This window comes from Cololabis saira, chromosome 6, assembly GCF_033807715.1.
Source record: "Cololabis saira isolate AMF1-May2022 chromosome 6, fColSai1.1, whole genome shotgun sequence".
Taxonomy (NCBI): Eukaryota; Metazoa; Chordata; class Actinopteri; order Beloniformes; family Belonidae; genus Cololabis; species Cololabis saira.
Genome location: NC_084592.1, coordinates 14,561,577 through 14,582,495, shown reverse-complemented (window position 1 = coordinate 14,582,495; position 20,919 = coordinate 14,561,577). Strand labels below are relative to the sequence as shown.

General features: G+C 43.7%; 1 protein-coding gene across 1 annotated transcript; it reads left to right on the top strand.

Annotated features, from left to right (window-relative positions):
• The first annotated feature begins 1,600 nt into the window (after window positions 1–1,600).
• sik1 (salt-inducible kinase 1) lies at window positions 1,601–14,752 on the top strand. Its single transcript, XM_061723343.1, has 14 exons — window positions 1,601–1,794; window positions 2,326–2,526; window positions 2,637–2,753; window positions 5,490–5,553; window positions 5,662–5,823; window positions 6,188–6,312; window positions 6,927–7,050; window positions 7,146–7,366; window positions 7,458–7,607; window positions 8,642–8,752; window positions 8,839–9,064; window positions 10,038–10,286; window positions 11,048–11,237; window positions 12,182–14,752. The coding sequence occupies exons 2-14, from the start codon at window positions 2,374–2,376 to the stop codon at window positions 12,651–12,653; spliced, it is 2,364 nt and encodes a 787-aa protein (XP_061579327.1). The 5' UTR covers window positions 1,601–1,794; window positions 2,326–2,373; the 3' UTR covers window positions 12,654–14,752.
• Window positions 14,753–20,919: the final 6,167 nt, after the last annotated feature.

Sequence of the window (20,919 nt, the reverse complement as noted above, 5' to 3'; positions counted from 1 at the left end):
TAAACGGTTTTCTCTGCTGTTGTGCTGATAACAAAATCACAGGAACTCTCTGGGAAGCTTGAGACTGGAACTCATTAAAATCCATAAATATAAGGCTTTTAGGTTATGTCAAACTTGGTATTAACAAATATGTAGACAGGGAGAAGATAAAAAGAGCTATTGCGGCCTCCCTTCTCTGGGATTGGTCGTATACCCTGCTGAACTGAAAATTGCAAAACCTAATTAGAGCTGCTTTAATAGATAAAAGAGAAATGGTTTGTTATGCAGTTATAATTCTGATGCATGCAGCTACTCATATATGGGGGAACTTCCACCTTTGTTAGGACCCTTTGTACACTCATTATTAGACATGGACTATGCCATTATTGACATTATTGATTATATTGTGTTTCATATTCTGTGCTCCTTTAAGCCCCCAAAGAACTTTGTGGCCTAACAGCTTCAGCTTTGGGTTTCTGTCCATTTTTCTTCATATTTGCACAAATCAATGTTTGCAGAAATAATAAAAGCTTGAATATAATCACTATAATCTGTTTTCCCATGAGCCAAATGATAGGTCACATCACAAAACAATAAATAAAAGTTAGAAGAAGAAGTCATGAACTGTCAGTTCTGAAAATCAGCAGAAAGCAGCTGATATATATTATTCACAAAATCTGTTCAGATATAAAAGTGATGTATCACAAATGATCCGGTTGCAAAAATCGTCATTCAATTGACAAAGTAAATATATTATCAGCACAAGCTCCCACGTTTATCAAAAAGTTCAACTGCCGTTGACTCATCAATCCTCAGTCTCTGAAGTGCCCTCAAGCATATATATATATATATATATATATATATATATATATATATATATATATATATATATATATATATATATATATATATATATATATATATATATACATATACATATACATATACATATATATACACATATATACTGTAGGCTACAAATAGACATAATTATCTACATTTATTTCCTTACTTACTTGTTTTTGTTTTTTTAGGTGTTTATACATTGTTACATTATATTACATTTTTTCTATATTTCCTGAAAATATGTTTAACTGACGATAAAAACAGTTGTCTGAAGTTTTCACGCCAGCAGGAGTTTGTTTACAGAACTTGAACCACTTCTCACTTGCGCTTTCCTCCGTCGCAGTGAGCTCGAGTGGAACATAAACAGCTCAGCAAACAGTATAAAAAAACCACCAGATCCAGAAGAACCGGCGCAGTTTTTTTTTTCCATCCCTCTTCTTCTCTTCCTGCAGCTGGTCCCAGCAAGAGCACCAGCCGGCAACAGCCCATCATCACGTGGTGACACATCCCTGGCGCTGACGTCACCGTCCCCGTCGCCATAGCAACCCCTCCATCAGCACCCGCGTCACCAAGCGCCCGAGCCGCGCGGTTGCCCATAGCAACCCGTGCCTTGCGCTCGGGCCCGGCCTTGCCGTGCACCCGGCCCGGCGCTCTGACGCGGGTGTGACGTTAATAAGGTGGGTATCAATTTGTTATGGTGGCGGGGGGAGGAAGGGAGGAGGAAGGGAGGAGGAGGGGAGGAGAGGAGGAGGAGGAGGAGTTCCCCCTGTGAGCGCAGCAGCCCTCAGCTGCTCGGCATTCCGCTGGAGCTCTCAGGCGCACGGCGGCCGCAGTCCCGCTCCAGACCCGACACTTGAGGAGAAAAGTTGCCCCGCAGCTTTGATGGTCGGCGCCCTGCTGGAATGGTTTACTTTTTGTCAAGCACTTTTTGTGAACTCTAAGAGGAGGCGGTTTATTTCCTATTAAAAGGTAAGACTTTTAAATACTCTTTATTTCCTTTTAACCTGCTATTAATTGTCATTTTGATCAGATACAACCCAAAAGCTTTATCGTTTGGATTCTGGCCAGCCCGGTTATTTCCTCGTCTACTTTACTTTCTATTTCACACTTTCGATTACTTTCACTATAAGGGCAAAAAAAGTCTAAATATTTTATTACCGAAATATCGGTTCATAATTAAGGCAAGGCAAGTTTATTTATATAGCACAATTCAACACAAGGTAATTCTAAGTGCTTTACATCGACATTAAAAGCGGCAAGACACAATTAAACCGCTCTTTAGCGAATTTAATTATTATTTTGTATTTATTACTATTTAATTTCCCTTCCTAGATTAGTAAAGTATTTTTATATTACATTTTAACACACTGATAATAAGATATTATAGGTTTTTCCACCTACTACTTTGCTTGGCAGGATAATTGTCGCACTGTTGAACAGACGAACGCCTGTCTACTCTGCAGTGACATACAGCACCTTCCTCTGTGTCTGTCCGTGCAGGAACAAGCCTTCATTTTTCCCAAACACTATAAGTACAGTCGGTGCACCATGGTGATCATGACGGAGACGAGCAGCGGTGCTCACACCAGCCCTGCCCAGCAGAGGCCCCTGCAGGTCGGCTTCTACGAAATCATCCGGACCCTGGGGAAAGGAAACTTCGCAGTGGTGAAACTGGCCAGACACAAAGTCACCAAGACGCAGGTCGGCGGCCTTTCCCTTTCCCTTTCATTTACATTGCATCATTTTTATGTATTTATTTTTTTTAATGTGCATGCTGAAATTGATTTTATTTACTTTCTTGTTCCCCTCAGGTGGCCATAAAGATAATAGACAAGACCCGGCTGAATCCCTCCAACTTGGAGAAGATTTACAGAGAAGTCCAGATAATGAAGCTGCTGAACCACCCTCATATTATCAAACTCTACCAGGTGTGTGAAACCTTTATTTTCTGCAGAAAAACAGGAAGGTGTGTGATGATGGCTGCATGTGCAGGGGGAACCCGTCTGAGTGCGTGCATGAATGTGGTGCAGAAAGCTGTGCAGGTCTGCTTGCACTGCAGAGCGGCGTGCATCGTTATTGCAGATACGTGGGTGCAAGCGGTGTCACCACGTGTGACGAAAACAAGGGGCATTTGCTGTCTAAGTGGTTTCCCTGGCTTGAGGTGAGCTCCTGGCTCTCAGAGGATTCTGAATCATAAGTACAGCACAGCAGCTTTACTGCAATCCCCTTTGACCTCAGCCTGTGTGTTCCTGTGCGTACGTTGTGTCGGTACGCCTATTTCCTTTACGAATGGGGTGAAGTGCAAAAACCCGTTGTGGATGCTCGTCTGAGTCGGGGACGGTGCATTTCTCAGATGTTTTTGGTGATTTTGGCGAAGGGTCGCTGGGATGTTAAGCTGCCAATTAGCACCTGTTAAAGCCAGGAGCAATGTGTCTGCGTGTCACGTGAAGGCCTCCTCACAAAGCACCGCTTTACTCCTAATCAAATTGAAGACTTAGTGGGAAGAATCCGCTTTTTCCCACTCAGCTGACCTCGCAAGCAGTTTGGCACGCGTCTGTCGACAAACACACACCCACACACACACACAATAGGCTTTCTATTCGTTTTCACTCTTCTTCTCTCTGGGTTTATTTGCCCTTTTGTTTTGCTGCTTCTCACGATGACTTCACTCCGGTTTCAAGCCTCCGAGCAGCTCTTTCTGCAAAGTCACGTCTGGACTGCAAAAAACAAGAGCGTGACATTATTTCTGGGGGAGCCCCCACAATTCCCCCCCACACACACACACACACACATTTGAAGGGGCATTTCAGTCAAATCTGAAACTAAAGCCGTCTTTCCATGAGAAATGATGGGTTGCAAACAAGTTTTAACAATTGATTCATTATTTTTAAAAGTAAAATGAACACATTTTCTCTGTTTTAATTAGAATCAGAAAAAAGTTTATTGCCAAGTGGTTTAACACACACAAGGAATTTGTTGTTGTGATTGGTGCAATACAAAAGAGAAAATAATATTAACCTTATTTAACCTCATTAATATTAATACTAACCTTCTTTCCCGAACAAAAACAAATAACTTTAAAGATTTTAGTTGACGATTTGATATAGTTCATGCTCACTACTACCAAGAGTAAAAGACAGAATATTTTGGATCAGTTGATGCAGATATGCAACAAAATATTAAAATTGACTGCAGAAGTGTGTGATAAAAGCAATTCCTGTGATTCAAATATCAAATTGGCTTTATTTAAGCAGAACTAATGAAAACAGTTTACGTAAACTCAACATGACGTAAGCGTGAACACATCAGCCGACAAAGCGTGCACTTTGAGGACGGATCTTCGTCTGGCACATTAGGTGCTTTTTATCAGCGCTTATGCCCGACTCATTTAATAGATAAGCAGTATTTTTCCTTTCTTATGGTTATTATTTGTTGGGTCTTCAACGTTTTTCTCCAGAGTTCACCCCTACGACTGGTGCTTCTGGGAAAAATAAAGCTGTCACGAGTCAGATGTTGGTAAAAATTCAAAGATTAAACAAAAGGAAAAGCTGCTATGTCTTATAAAAGTGCGTATTGTTGGGTGGTTATGAAAACCTGACGTGATGCTGAGCTGCAAGACAGCCGGAGGTCTCGTCTCACATGACTCACCTAACACTTTCTGGTCCCCTGAGGAGATGCCGGTCAGATGCCGGAGCTTCCTCCCGTGTGCAGAACCTCGTTCTCTTCTCAAGTGTCGTTAGACGGTCTTGTGACAGGGCGGCGAGCCCCTCGGCTCCTGTGCAATCTTTCGGGGGTCCTGCAGGGAGCTTTGATCTGATAAGCCAGCTGCTGCGTTCACTCATCCCCTGTCATCCATTTTTCCATCTTAGTCAGGGATCAAGGAAGGCTTTGCCTTCTCAGCCTGCCTGTCACCTCGTATCAGTGGCACGTTTCCCTTTCAAGACTCACAACACGATCCCGCTGGTGGCTCTGCAGCAAAATCTTTCCAAACCTAAAACTATAAACAAGCAATTATACATTATAGTCTAATCTGTGGGATCCAGCCTGAAGTTTAAAATCCAAACAACCTATTATACAGCAATCAAAAGATAATATGTGGATGCATTTATGGCTCCCGGGCCCCTTGATGTGCCGTATCTGTTCCAGGCAGCTGTGACGTAAGCGTCACCTCAAGGTGAACGAGCTCCCGAGAGCCCCCGATAAAGAACCGCTTCCCCTCCTGGTGACATAACATGTATGGAGGCATTCCTCCAAAAACTTTGTGGAAAACAAAGCCGTCTCCGTTCAGGGGAATTCGGTGACATTCAGTGGAGTGCTGGCTCGCAGCCTTATCCGGCGCGGGCCTTTTGTTTTCTGACGAAAATCCCTTTGTTGTGCAACCTTTCAGTTTAGCTGCCGTATCCCCGCGGCTCCTCGCATGGGGAACCGAGAGCCTTCTGTGATCTCTAGGAAAATACTTGGAGTTCAGCCTCTCGACGGCACAAATGCTTTGTTTAATATACAGAAAAGGCCCGATCCGTCTGTGTGGATGCAAGTGTACGGAGAAGCGTGAGACGGGAGTAGTTAGAGGATGTGTCAGGCTTGAGATGGGGACTGAGAAGTAAATGAACGCCCTTTAATGCTCATGACAGTTGTTGTAAACGTCATGTGTTTCTCTCTCGTAGGTCATGGAGACCAAAGACATGCTGTACATCGTGACGGAGTATGCAAAGAACGGAGAGATGTTTGGTAAGTTCCCTCTTGTCCATCCTGGCGGCGCCGGCCGACGAATGTCAGAATCACTTCTGTCACATGTGTAGTACCTGAATTTAAATGCTCCCCCTTCCATCCCCCCAGACTACCTGACCTCAAATGGCCGCATGAGTGAAGACGAGGCCCGGAAGAAGTTCTGGCAGATCCTCACGGCGGTGGACTACTGCCATCGGCACCACATCGTTCACCGCGACCTGAAAACCGAGAACCTGCTGCTGGACGCCAACATGAACATCAAACTGGCTGGTAGGTTTCCCCCCGGCGGATGCCCCGTTTGCTCCTGTTGCCATGGTTTCTGCTTCGCTGGCGGGGAGGGTGATGCGCAGCGTGAGACGGAGCTAATTGTTCTGAAGTGTGAATCTGCTGCTTTTTGATAGCCGAACGGCTCTAATTAAATCAGGGTTTTTTGTGCCTGTGTGGTAATTAAACGAGAGCGACTCGCTAATTTCACCCAAGACTGTTATCAAGCCGGAGGGGAACGAGTTCAGCACACACGCTCGCTGCTTCTCACGCAGACAGAACTTAACCTTCAGAGCAGGAAGCAGCAGCCGTCTCTTAGTTAAATATCTGAATAACAAAACAGCTCTGCACCTCCGTTGTTCCCTCGCAGACTTTGGATTCGGAAACTTCTACAACGCAGGCGAGCCTTTGTCCACGTGGTGCGGCAGCCCGCCTTACGCCGCCCCGGAAGTGTTCGAGGGGAAGGAGTACGAGGGACCCCAGCTGGACATCTGGGTAAGTCCAAATGAGGAAATGTGTACTTAATTTCCTTTTTTTTTAAATCATTATTATAATAATAAAATAATTATTTATTATTAATAAATATATATATATATATATATATATATATATATATATATATATATATATATATATATATATATATATATATATATATATAATTGTATATTTTTATAATAATAATAATAATTGTATTATTATTATAGAATTTTTATTTATTATTAATATATATTATTGTATATTTCTTTCTATTTTAATAATTTTATAATAATAATAAATTAATTATTTATTATTTTTATGCTTATTATATAATTGTATTATTTTTTATTATTATAATTATTTTATTATAATAATACAATTATTATTTATTATTCTTATTATTTTTTTTTATTATATTTTTTTATTATTTTTATTGTCAATTGTGACATGTGCAACACAATACAAAATTGTCATCTTCAAAGGCCTTACAATACAATACAAAATCTGCAAATCTTAATACAAAAATAAAATACCGAATACAAAATATAAATAATAAAAAACTGTTTTTTAAAGAAATATGTTGTGTATGTACAGTATAATGATCTGTTATCCTCATCCTTCCTCCACAGAGCCTCGGGGTCGTCCTCTACGTTCTTGTTTGCGGCTCTCTCCCGTTCGACGGGCCGAGCCTCCCCACGCTCAGACAAAGAGTCACGGAGGGACGTTTCCGAATCCCCTTCTTCATGTCCGAAGGTATACCCACAATCCCCCGGCAGTCCCTGCTGATTACTAGCTCCGTCTAGGTTAGACACCACCAGACGCTCAGTGTTGGTCTTTCTGTCCTCCAGACTGTGAAAACCTGATCCGTAAGATGCTGGTGGTGGACCCGGCCAAGAGGATCTCCGTGGCCCAGATCAAGCAGCACCGCTGGATGCAGGCGGACCCCACGGCGGCCCAGCAGACCCTCTGCCGCTCCATCACCGAGTACAACTCCAACCTGGGAGACTACAGCGAACCCGTGCTGGGCATCATGAACACGCTGGGCATCGACCGCCAGAGAACCATCGAGGTAACAGAACAACTGCTTTCAGTACGATAAAAAACACACTGGTGCAGGACTCGAGATGGGTAATTAACATGATTCTCCTTCTCCTCCTCAGTCTCTGCAGAGCAGCAGCTACAACCACTTCTCCGCCATCTACTACCTGCTGCTGGAGCGGGTGAGGGAGCACCGCGGCCAGCAGCTCAGCCGTCAGTGCGGGACCTGGAGCCAGCGGCCCCGGAGCACCAGCGACTCCACCGGCTCAGAGGTGAGCGGCGTTTAGTTTAGTTTAGTTTAGAGTTTATTTACAAATAATTAAAAAAACACAAATACAGATAATAATCTATCAATTGAGGTTTGTAAAATGGGACTCCCCAGAAGCTACTGTAGCTTATGAATAGGGGCCCAGTCACACAGAAAAACAACTATAAATTACACATATAATACATATACATACAGTATATTAACCTTATAACCTAAATAAGAAAAAAAACACAATAAAATCCTGAGACCTCCTCAGATTTCCTAGATACAAATATATTCTTATAAAAATAATACATCAGGTATTGGTACATAAAAAATTTAATAAGAGACATAATTGACTTTTTGTTTGAGAATTAGAGGAAGGGATTTTGCTCAAAAGTGGCAAAAATGGTCATTTACATTTAAGGTCAAATCCCAGCCATGCCCTTAAAGAAGGGAAAGAAAACAATGGCAAAATATTACATCTCCCCCAGGTAGTTATGTTATGATTGTTACTATCATCTTTTATTTTTATTATTTTTTTTTTCTATTTCCTTTCTGTTGAACTTGAAAAAGACAAAATAAAAAGTAAAAAAAAAAAAAAAAAAATTAATAAGAGACAATTTAATAACAATTTTTGTTTTGTTTTAGTCTTTTTTTTTTAATTGAGAGAGATCCAGCACTATCAATCTCATTACAAATTTTTGAACCTTTACAGGTTACACTGAAACTTGTACATTTCAGTGTCCTTTTCTTTCGCCTTAAAAAGTTGCTTTCCCCTTGTGGTGTGTTCATGAGTGGGAGCATAAATGAGGATGAGATGACAGAGTCTGTCATTGAGTCTAAACACTACATTATACATTACACAGGCATTGTGGAAAATGTTACACTCAGTAAGTTTCAGAAGCGTATATCCATAAAAAAGGAGAATCAGAGGGAGCATTAAATTTGCTCCATGATAAAACTCGAATCACTTTCTTTTGTAAGAAAGCTCGTGATAGTCTCGCCCCGACCCTCTGCTCCAGGTCTAAAGCTCTGTCTTCTGTTCGTCTCTTCCAGGTGATCATGAAGACGGCCGACAGTTTCAGACCCGTGTCGTTTTCCCTCCCGGCCAAAACCGCTGCCCCCGTGTACCCGGAGGTGGAGTGCGACCAGGGCGGGTTGTTCCAGGTAAGCCTCGCGAAACAAGAACCTGCAATCCCGACGTCGCTTATTCCCGAACTTCACTAACGGTTTTGCGTCCGTCTGCTTTCCAGCGCGTGGTGTTCCCGGTGGAGGCCAGCCTGAACCGGCTGCTCTGGAACCGCTCCATCTCCCCCAACAGCCTGCTGGAGACCAGCATCAGCGAGGAGGTGCGGCCCCGAGACCTGGAGGAGGAGGAGGCCACGCAGACCCTCGGGCCCCTGCACCCCCCCACCACCACCTCCCGCAGACACACCCTGGCCGAGGTCTCCGCCCGCTTCCACCAGTGCAACCCCCCATGTAAGTACCATTCACATACAGTCCAAGGAACAGGAATATCTATTACATCCATGTGCTGTCCACGGGTCAAGGATGGAGGAAGGAAGAAGGAAGGAAGGAAGGAAAGAAGGAAGGAAGGAAGGAAAGAAGGAAAGAAGGAAGGAAGGAAGGAAGGAAGGAAGGAAAGAAGGAAGGAAGGGAGAAAGGAAGGAAGGAAGGGAGGAAAGAAGGAAGGAAGGAAAGAAGGAAGGGAGGGAGAAAGGAAGGAAGGAAGGAAAGAAGGGAGGAAAGAAGGAAGGAAGGAAATAAGGAAGGGAGAAAAGAAGGAAGGAAGGAAAGAAGGGAGGAAAGAAGAAAGGAAGGGAGGAAAGAAGGAAGGAAGGGAGGAAAGAAGGAAGGGAGGAAATAAGGAAGGAAGGAAAGAAGAAAGGAAGGGAGGAAAGAAGGAAGGGAGGAAATAAGGAAGGAAGGAAAGAAGAAAGGAAGGGAGGAAAGAAGGAAGGAAGGAAAGAAGAACGGAAGGGAGAAAAGAAGGAAAGAAGGGAGGAAAGAAGGAAGGGAGGAAATAAGGAAGGGAGGGAGGGAGGGAGGGAGGAAAGAAGGAAGGAAGGAAGGAAGGAAGGAAGGAAGGATGGAAGGAAGGAAGGAAGGAAGGAAGGAAGGAAAGAAGGAAGGAAGGAAGGAAGGAAGGAAGGAAGGAAGGAAGGAAGGAAGGAAGGAAGGAAGGAAGGAAGGATGGAAGGAAGGAAGGAAGGAAGGAAGGAAGGAAGGAAGGAAGGAAGGAAGGAAGGAAGGAAGGAAGGAAGGAAGGAAGGAAGGAAAGAAGGAAAGAAGGAAAGAAGGAAAGAAAGAAGGAAAGGAGAAAAGAGGAAGGGAGAAGGAAGCAGAGAGCAGGAGGAAAGAAGGATAGGAGAATTACCGGTAGGTCATTTTGACCCAAAGACAGTAACGGGTTAACTGGATGCAGAAGCTGATTTTGGTCGTGCTTCTGCAGGTATTGTGGTTAGCCCCTCGGACGGAGCCTCCTCGGACAGCTGTCTGAAGTCCTCGTCCAGCCCCGCCCCCACCCTACAAGCTGTCATGGGCGAGATGTCGACGCTGGTGGTGTCGGAGGCTGGAGGTCTGCTGCCTGCTGGAGGTCCTCTAACCCTCTCCTCGCACCTCCTGCCCCAGGCTCAGGGCAGCCTGCCCACCGCCAGCTTCCAGGAGGGCCGCCGGGCCTCCGACACCTCGCTCACACAAGGTACTGATCCCTGAAGCATCTCCCACGTCATCTAATCCAGCATAAGTCTGCACTAAAGTTGCTTTCGTCAACGAAAATTATGACTAAATATCGTCGTCAACGAACCTTTATCACCTGAGGAAAACGAGACGAGACGCAACGAAAATGCTGGTCATGTGACGATAACGATAATTAAATATGTGATGAAATATCGTAGACGAATAAAAACGAGACTAAAATGTAGATTACAAAATAAAAACTCCGGGCCGGGAGAAGAAGAAGGGACCATCTTTGGATACACTTTCCTACATAGACGTAGAAAAGAAAACTGAACTGTTGTGGAAAAAGAAAAAGATAGAAATGCAGAAATGCAGAAAAATAAATATGTTGTAAACTCAAATTAGAGCGTCTTCTGTATCTGGAATGAATGTATTCTTGAGTCCATAAGGTAACAATAATATAATAATAAGATAACCTTGTTAGAATTGTAAAATGGGTTTGGCTGAATACAATCTTTGACTAAAATGAGACGAAAATGGTCCTGGACAATTTTGACTAAAATAAGACTAAAATGCTCAGACTTTTAGTCGACTGAAACTTGACACGACTAAAAGGAGAATGAACGTGACTCAAACGAATAAAAACTAAAATGATAGCTCGACCCAAAGACTAGACTAAAATTAAAATCGAAACAGGCTGACAGAAACAACACTAGTCTGTACTGTACCACTCTCAAGGGTCCGAGGGATTTCAAGTAACACTTTCCAAACGTTTCTCTGCAGGCCTCAAAGCATTCCGCCAACAACTGAGGAAAAACACGCGCACGAAAGGGCTTCTGGGATTAAATAAGATCAAGGGTCTGACCAGGCAGTCCGCCTCTCCGCCCTCCTGTAACCGCGGCAGCCGGGGGTCACTGGGTCCGGCCTTCTCTGAGCACCGCAGCATGCTGGAGGAGGTGCTCCACCAGCAAAGGTGAGATCTAATCCTGCGTCTTACGTCACGTCTGGGTCCATGTACTTCGCGGCCATCCGTTTTTTGTTTTGAAATGACAAAATAAAAATAGAGAAATAATCCAAAATAATCCGTTTCCTCTTTTGTTTTGATAATAAAAAACGGAAAACGGATCGTTATCCATTATCCGTTATCCGTTATCCAATTTCATTGATGTGTTTGAAAATCGAAATTGGGAATTAAAACAGCGAGTGGAAAACTCTTTTCTCTATTTCCTATTCGTTTCCAAGGATACTGAAAACAAGAATTGGACAAATGGGGGGATTGCACATGCGCAGTAATAAATGAAGAAAGTTGTTTCTGGTTCTTTTGTTGATCAGATTGAAAATGAACAGTTTTAGATTTTTTTAATGTTGAAACAGAAAATAAATCAAATATGAAACCTGGGAGTGAAACATGAGTTTAATCTGTAATCGGTCTTCACTCCATCATGAAACTGCAGTGATGTTGTGACAGTCCGTTCAGCTGCAGCGTCCAAAAAAAAGCAGCGTCCAATCAATAATAACATGTACTGAACTCTAACATACTGCCCCCCCCCGTTGGAAATGAATAGGAAATAGAGAAAAGAGTTTTCTACTCGCTATTTTAATTCCCAATTTCGATTTTCAAACACATCAATGAAATCGGATAACGTATAACAGATAATGGATAACGATCCGTTTTCCTTTTTCTGTTTTTTATTATCAAAACAAAAGATGGGAAATGGATTATTTTGGATTATTTCTCTATTTTTATTTTGTCATTTCAAAACAAAAAACGGATGGCTGCGAAGTACACGGACCACGTCTGTCTGAGGGTTTTAAAGTGTTAAAAGGGTGGGGGGATAAGTTTGTATGCCTCGACAGAGTCGGGGTTGGGTTTCCTGGAGTTTGTCCTCAGTCTGATCGTCGGTGTCTGTTTTCCAGGATGCTACAGATTCAGCACCAACCGCAGCCTCAGGTCCAAGCCGCTCAGACGGGACCAGCCCAGAATCCCCTGCTCTTCCTGGCGCAGCAGCAGCAGTCCTCGCCACCTCCAGCCACCTCCCTGTTCACCGCCCCCTCCATGTTCGACGCGGCCGCCCAGCCCGCCCAGCCTCCTCAGCCGCGGGCCTCGGCCGGCCTGCCGTGGCACCAGACGCTGGACAGTCCGTACTCCGGCTGCTCCTCCTTCTCCTCGCTGTCGCCCGTGGCGTCCGCCGCCTACCTCCTGGAGGCGCGCCTGCACATCAGCCAGCACCCCCGCCCTTACCCGTACTCCGGCCTCCAGCATCCCGCCGCCCACGCCGCCCCGTCCAGACCCACCGTGTGGGGCAGGAGCCCGGCGGCCGACCCCAACGCCCCGGAGCTGGGCCTGGTGGGGCAGCAGCAGCTCAGCAGCTGCGTGATGGTGAAGTAATGCCATCGCCGCCGCCGCCACCACCACGGACACAGTTCATAGGAAAGGTGTGCAAACCGGGCAATAAACCCGGCGGAAACGAGCACAACGGAGGACGATCGAGCAGCAGATGCAAGTGACACATTTATTTAACATGAGGTACACACGTGAGGATGTGTGCACAGATATGCGTTTGTTTCGTGTTTGTTTTGGAGATATATAAGCTAACGACTAAGCAATAACCAAACTCTGGACGAGGCGTCGAATTCGTGTCCGAGGTCCAGAAAAAGCAATAATAGACTGAAAGACTCTTCCAGCTTCCTGATGGACTCACTTGAATGAAACTGGAGCGGACGTTAGCCGAGACATTTGCTCCTCACGATGCCGTCTAAGTCAACTTCAGCCCCCCCACCTCCCGTCAGCTCTTCTCTTTCTTTCACGGATGTTTTATATTGTTTTTTGCTTGAACAGATGAGACCAAAATTCCTCCTTTATTCATGTTTCTCCCACTTTGTTCGCCTTCCTGAAGAGACATTTCTCTGTAGCAGCGAGCCCCCCCCCCGAGCTCACAAGTGTTCCCCTGAGGACTCAGATTTACGTTGAAACTGTGACATTTTTCCTTTTTTCTTCCTCCGTTCAAGATTATTTTAGCTGCTCAACGCTGCTTTTTTACCTCAAGCTTCAAAAAGACGTGCTACATCCTCTTCAGCCAAAACTGAATCGCGGGTTTGGTACGTCAGTCGGCTCGGCGGCTTCACGTTAGACTCCTTTACTACCTCCTCAGGCAACGAGGTCCAAATCTGGGAGGTTTTAGCCCAAACTCCAAACCAACGATACATCAGCACCATTTATTACGACTGAACAAAGACTGGGAACCGTGCAATACTTTAAATACGATGGAAAGATGAGGCTCCGCCAAGAATAGTCAGAATTACATGTAAAGTTGCCTGAGGGCGCTCCGTTTTGCTTTTACCTTTAATTTCCTTCGTCGCTCCGCTCGCCAGCCGACCAGAGAAGGTACTAGTCGCCATGAAACTGTTGTAAATCTGCAGGAAGGCATTTCAAAAATGCTGCAGCGCGCTCGCGGCTCTGGAGCCGAGAGGAAGAGTTTTGGGTTCAACCAAAGCACAAGAGACGGGGGGGGGATCAATCGAGGATACACTACTGAATACTTTTCACTTTGAATGCTGTCTGAAGATGTAGCGCGGCGGTCGGCCTCCATGTTGGCGTGTTCTCTGTAGGAAAAGCTTCCGCCGCCGCCGCCATGCTACACCTGTTGTTAATATCGCTAGCTGTTGCTGTCATGGCCACGGTGATATTCTTTTGTTTTTTTTTTTACTTTTCTAGAAAAGAACAAGAAAAAAGGAAGCTGAAAAATAAATAAATAATTCACAACATAGCAATACCGTATAGTGCAGGACGCTGGGTGGAAACGTGTGCAGGCGGGTCAGGTGACGCGACAGCGTTTACTTTCACTAGTTCTCTCATATCTGTTAAACATCTCGACAGAGAGCAGTATTTTTCCAGGTCGTGTCTTGGAAAGTGTTTATTTCTTTTTTTTTTTTTGGTTGATTGGACTCACGACCGACACTTGTGCCTTTACCCGAACAAACTGGCGATCAGAGCTCTCCGACCCGAGGGAGAAACGGCGGCCGGCTACGTCAGCGGCTGTTCGCCCGGACGCCCCGCCGACGGTCTCTCTGACCTTCGAGCTCACGGTTTAACCAGAAGCAGAATTTGCACTTTATTCCTATTTCTCATTAATGTTTTTTTTTGTTTTATTGGTTTTGTTTCTCATGATGAAAAAAAAAAAAAAAAAAAAAACACATAACTGTTGAAACACTACGGCTCCCGATGCAAGTCTGCGAGTTGACCCTTTTGATAAACTTTGGATAATAAGAAGTATTTCATGTTTTTTTTTTCCTGATTCGTTACTTGACTGTGTGAGTTTGAGCACATCTTTGTGTGTGTGCATGTGTGTGTGTGTGTGTGTGTGTGTGTGTGAGTGTGTGTGTGGGAGGGAGGAACGGAAAGAGGAAAGGAAGGACAGAATATTTGTTCACAAAGATTGTTTATTTATGTGGCTATTTATTTAAATAAAGTTCACTTCCTAAACCGTCTGTCTGCCGTCTCGGCTTGTTTTTGCACCGCGAGCACGTCTGAAACGAGTCTTTCACAGACTGAGGACTCACCGAGCTACAGTTGAACACATTATCTCACAAAGTTTCGTCCTTTGGGTAATTTTTTTGTTTAGTGTTTTTACACTTTAATACCTTCTTTCACTAATCTGCACATACGTTCACAAGCATTTACATAATGTTTCAGTGTTGACACAACAGAACAACTGAACACAGATCCTGCAAGTTCACTAAATACTGGTGACCCCCCCCCCCGTGGCGTTGCTGCGGCGATGACGCACCAGACCCTGATGACCTGCTGACCGAGCAGGTTTCCTGACGTCTGACAGGAAAGAGAGCCGAGTGAACTTGTCCGCACTCCTTCATCCCCCCTGACCGCTCATCATCTCCCATTAGATCAGACTCTACGGCTGTGTCCGAAGTTGCTTCGCCCCTAATGAGTATGCAAAAACAGTTTGTGAGATTTTTTTAGTGCGTCCGAAACATTAGTACGTACTCAATAGTATGCTCTATCCATACTCATTCCGGATAAATGTATTAGTATGAATTGATGGACACTAGCCGAGCAGAAACTTCCCATAATGCAATGCAGGGGTGTTTGGTTGCTAAGTGATACGTATATGTCATAAGTATAATATTAAGTATAATAATATTATTATATTATATTTATATTATAATATCCGTATATAATAATATTATATAATGTCATCTTGTTTCGGCCAGGATAAACGGGAAATAGCAGAGCGGTGCTGCTACTGCTGCTGTGACATGTCACTTCCTCCCAACGGCAGGAAGTGACGTGAAGTACTCAAGTTGTAAAAAGAAATCAGGGGGGATGGTGGATTTTATCATATGGGGACAGATAATTTGTGCTGATTACAAATAATATAATATATTACAAATAATAGCACTGACCAAAACACCTGCAGAAATACTGCAGGAATGACATAGCAGCAGTTAAATGCAGCATTCTGTAAGCTTTAAATATCCACTGGGCTTACATCAAATACATCAAAACACAACAATAAAAAACAGTTTTCTGAACTTATCAATATGACTCTGTCCTTCACAGGATAAGTAAAATGGATCACCGCAAAAACTCAAAATCTTAACAAGAATATTTGTCTTATTTCTAGTTAAAATGTCTCATTTTAGTAAAAAAAATCTCATTACACTTAAAACAAGATTAATCACTGGAAAAAACAACAATTTTCACCTGTTTCAAGTAGATTTTCACTTGAAATAAGTAGAAAAATCTGCATGTGGAACAAGATTTTATTGCTTGTAAGAAGAGAAGATAAATCTTGTCCCACTGGCAGATTTTGCTACTTATTTCAAGTGAAAATTTACTTGAAACAGGTGAAAATTGTCAAATAAGTTATTTTTCTGGTGATGACTCTAAATCCGTGATTCCCAACCCCTGGTCCCCGGACCGGTACCGGTCCGTAGAGCCGTTACTACCGGGCCGTGGAATGGCTTGTGTTCCGATCATAATTAGGGCTGCAACGATTCGTCGACGTTGTCGACAAAAAAGCGATAATCAAAATTGTCACCAGACGTTTTTTTTCCCAATGGAGTGAGGCATCTCACTTCACTTCACCTCATACAATCTCTGCCCAGAGCCGCGCTGCAGGACGTCTCAGCGGAGCCTTTTTTTTTTTTTTTTTTTTTGCGCCCTCCCAGCGCAGCTGCGGGTAACAAAACTTCAAATGTTCGGGAGCATTTTAGCCTGGATACGGCGAATAAAAGAACACTTGCAAGTAGGGTTGCCACCCGTACCGTAAAATACGGAATTGTCCTTTATTTGAGAAGAAAATGTTGCGATTTGTTCCGTATTTTCATTAACGCCCCAAACACACGTCTGTCACACACACACACCAACACTAAATTGATCAATAATAACACAAATAAAACACAGGAAACATTAAGGCCAGCAAAATCTTTGTGGCCGACCTGCTGCGTCTGTGCCCAGATCTTTCTGTGTGCCAGACAGCGCTGCGGGGAGGAATCGGGCTTCACTTCCAGGTAGGGGTTGGGAATTGGAATTAAAAGTTCCGTATTGAACCAATACGGACATATATTATGCCAGGCCCGGTTCTACGAGGGTGCATAAGCAAGCATTGCACCCTCAGTTTGTGTTTGCGTGCTCAGTTGAAAAGACGAAAAGAAAAGAAAAAATCGTTAAGCCTGATTTATGGTTCCGCGTTAAATCGACGGCATGGCTACGGCGATGGGTACGCGTGCGACGCGCACCGTACGTTCGCGTCTCCGCGTATCCTACCCCGTAAACTCTGCGTCGGTGCAACGCGGAACCATAAATCAGCCAGTGTCCGTCACTCTTCTCCGTGCAGCAGTTAGACGCGTCTCCCTTTCACACAGCCAGTTTGAGGCGGGAACGTTGCGCCTTTAAGCCGCCTCGCTGTTCTGTGTGAAAGTCACGGAGGCGGAATGGGGGGGCCAAGTGGCCCCACCAATAAGCCGGCAGCGTAGGTAGTCACAGAGCCGTCACAGAGACGAAACGGGGTCTGTGTGAATGACACAGCCGGCATGCCGCTGACATGACGGTCGGACTGACGCTGTCGTCACGCCTCTGATTGCGGAACGCCGGCATGCTGTGTGAATTTACAGACGGGAGCGGCGTTATGCCGGCGTTGTATGGTTCTGTGTGAACCAACAAAGGCGGCGTATTGGCAGGACTTCTTTACACCAATATTGCGGAATCTCTGTGTGAAAGGGGCTTCTGATTATGGCTCACAGTTTATGAAAGCCCCAAATAAAAAAATAATTAGAGAATATTTTATGAAATCAATAAACAATTCCATCATCAAAATTATAACATAGATTCAAAATATCATGCTTTGCATGTAATAAGACTAGGTAATATATTAGTTTCACCTTTTAAGTTGAATTATTGAAATAAATTAACTTTTACACCAAATTCTAGTTGAATTATTGAAATAGATTAACTTTTACACCATATTCTAGTTGAATTATTGAAATAAGTTAACTTTTACACCATATTCTAGTTGAATTATTGAAATAAGTTAACTTTTACACCATATTCTTCACCTGAAGCATTTTTTTGTCATATAATTTCAGCCAAAACTTGTTTAAATCTAAATGTGTTTCTTTGAGTGGCAGCCCTGTCATGGCTTGGCGGACAATAAGTTCTGGTACCCGACCGGACTGAACAGCGCCATGCACAGGTGCTGCAGGTTAGGTTCAGTCAGCTGCAGAGATGAGCGGACCTCAGCAAACCTCCATGAGCCGTTTCTTTACTGGTTGTTCGAGTAAAAGAAATGGTGATGAACAAGTGGAAAATCCTACCAAAAAGAAAAGCAAAAGCTTTAATCGCAAGTACGACATTATGTATATAAAATATGGATTTGTTGCAATTGGCGATTTGGAGGCGCCAAACCCACTATGTATTTTATGTGGAGAAACGCTCGGCAACGAAGCAATGAAGCCATCCAAGCTTCAAAGACACTTAAATACAAAACATCCTTCTCTCAAAGACAAACCAGTGGATTTTTTCGAAAGGAAAAAACGTGAGTTAGATTTGCAGAAGCAAGTTTTAAAGGCCACAACATCAGCTAACGTCGCTGCAACGAGGGCTTCATATCTCGTTGCTCACCGGATTGCAAAAGCTACAAAGCCCTTTACAATTGGAGAGGAGCAAATACTGCCTGCTGCAAAAGACATCTGCCTCGAACTTTTGGGGGGAAAAGCAGCTGGCAAAGTGTCGCAGAGGTCTGGCAATTGAAATAGGCTGTTATTTTCGTAAAATGAGTCGCCACCTGTTGGTGGATAAATATATGCACCTGAAACCATTGTAAAGTTAGTAAAACAATGATAGCCTGCATTTTAAAATGCATTGTTTTTTTCTAAAATGTTTATTAAAATTGACATAAATTGTCAACCGGTCCCTGAGCTTTTTGTTTATACTTCTGCTGGTCCTCGGCACAAAAAAGGTTGGGAACCCCTGCTCTAAATGTTGAAATAGCAGTAAAACCACATTCATTGATGAAATGACATAAGGGATGGAAAGGGGGGATGATTTTGAATGTTTTTATTTCAGGTGGGATGCCATCCCCCCTCATCCCCCCTCAACTCGAGTACTGGTGACATGTGTGCTCTGAATAGTACGTCCAAATTAATGCATACTACTACTATTTACTCAAAAGTGTGCTGAACTTAAGTATACTTTTTAGTATATATTGTTTAGTATGGCATTTCGGACGCACCGATTATGGCTGAAACATGTTGCTTTGCTTTTTGCGGCGTACAAGGATTCATACATACTTCATACTTTCACCCGTTCAGCAAAACACACACGTATCAAATTGTCCATCCTGCCCATATTTGATTATTGTGACACCATCTACAGGATGGCATCTCAATCCACCCTAAAGAAACTGGATACTCTTCACCACTCTGCCATCTCACCACTACTTATATAACCAGGTAGACTGGACATCCCTCCATACCAGACGGCTCCGTCACTGGCTCCTGCTCATCTACAAAACCATACACCTCTCTACCTCTCTTCCCTTCTACACCTGTCACACTCTGTCCTCAATCTGAGGTCCAGTCATTTCATTAAACTCTCCATCCCCAAAGCCCGGACAGTCTTTGGTCACAGCGCCTTCCGGTTTGCTGCAGCTAATGACTGGAAAATACTACAACACTCTCAAACTCTCATATCACAGTCTGTCTTCAAACAAAATCTGCAACAAATAACAGTTGACTCTTGCACTTGTTGATCAGGCCGACTTGCCACATCCCATTGTCTTAATGTTTTTTCAATATTATTGTATTTATATTTATTGTACATATTTATTGTACTGTTATTTACGGAGGAGCATTAGTGCCAGGCAGGAGAAAAATAAAAATAATAAAGATTTTTTTTTCATTATGCACTTCCAGAAAAAGTTGAAATGTCGAGAGAAAAGTAAACATTTCGTGAATAAAGTTGAAATGTTGAGAAAAAATTTCGACTTTTTTCTCGAAATTGTATTTCAACATTAATCTCGACATTTCGACTTTTTTCTCGAAGTGCACAATAAAAAAAAATCTTCCCCTCTCAAATATTTTTTTCTCCTGCATGGCCCTAATACTTTTCCGTAATTATGCAATTTTACATCACGTTGTTTTTTTATTTCTAGCACTCCCCTTTCCCCTCTCCCCTCAAAGTGCTTATGCTCTTTGTTCAGGCTGCATTTGTAAATAAGAATGTGTTCTTAAATTGCCTGCCTGGGTAAATAAAGGTTAAATAAATAAAAATACTGTTGGAGGCCACGTCACTGACTCTCACCCGCACGTACTTGCAGGTGTGAAATGTACCTTTCGCTGGTCCGTGACCACCGGGCACCTGCTGTTGACAGCTCCAGTGAAAGGAAATCTGCCCGACTCGTCTCCGCCGTCACCGTGTCCCTGCTGCAGACGTGATCTCATCTCAGCTTCAGTTTCTGAATGCGTGACCTTCTGCAGCTCCTGCAACGCAGTCCCTCATGTTTACGTGCACTTTTACGCTTCGTGCAATGTAAATGCTACCAGCTGCCGTGGAGGTCACATGAGCGGGAGTCATCGCCGCAGGGCGTCTCCTGAGTTCCTTCTGAGGAAGAGGATTTACACCCACTGGATGAATCTTTAAATGTTTTCCTCCAGCTGCCTTGAGGTCAACTGTTTGACATCAGGATGCTGGTTGAGTTTTACCCCCCCTGGGGGTTTGAGGTTCGGTCAGATCTCTGAACAAGTTGGAGACACAGATTCAAAGTGTTTGCTTTCTAAATAAAAGAGCTCCCTTGTTGAAAAGAGAGGTTGCAGGTAAATTGACCCATTGGTCAGACCTGCCTCTCAAACCATATCTTATCGAGAGGGAATTAAGGAGTAGTTGTTCATTTTGTGCATTTTGGTTGCTGAATCAGGGAAGGGTTTCAGTCCAGAGCGGCAGGTTTCTGCGACCGTGAGGAAAGCACCAACTCAGAAAACTGGTGCTGGAACTCAAAACCTTGCAGATGCGAGAATCCCTCTGTCACATCGAAGCGGAGGGTGGTTATTATTAATTATGCAACAACCTCATTAATATAAAACATGTATCACACAAATTCTGGATCCATTCTTCCTGATGCAACCATGCAATCGATAAT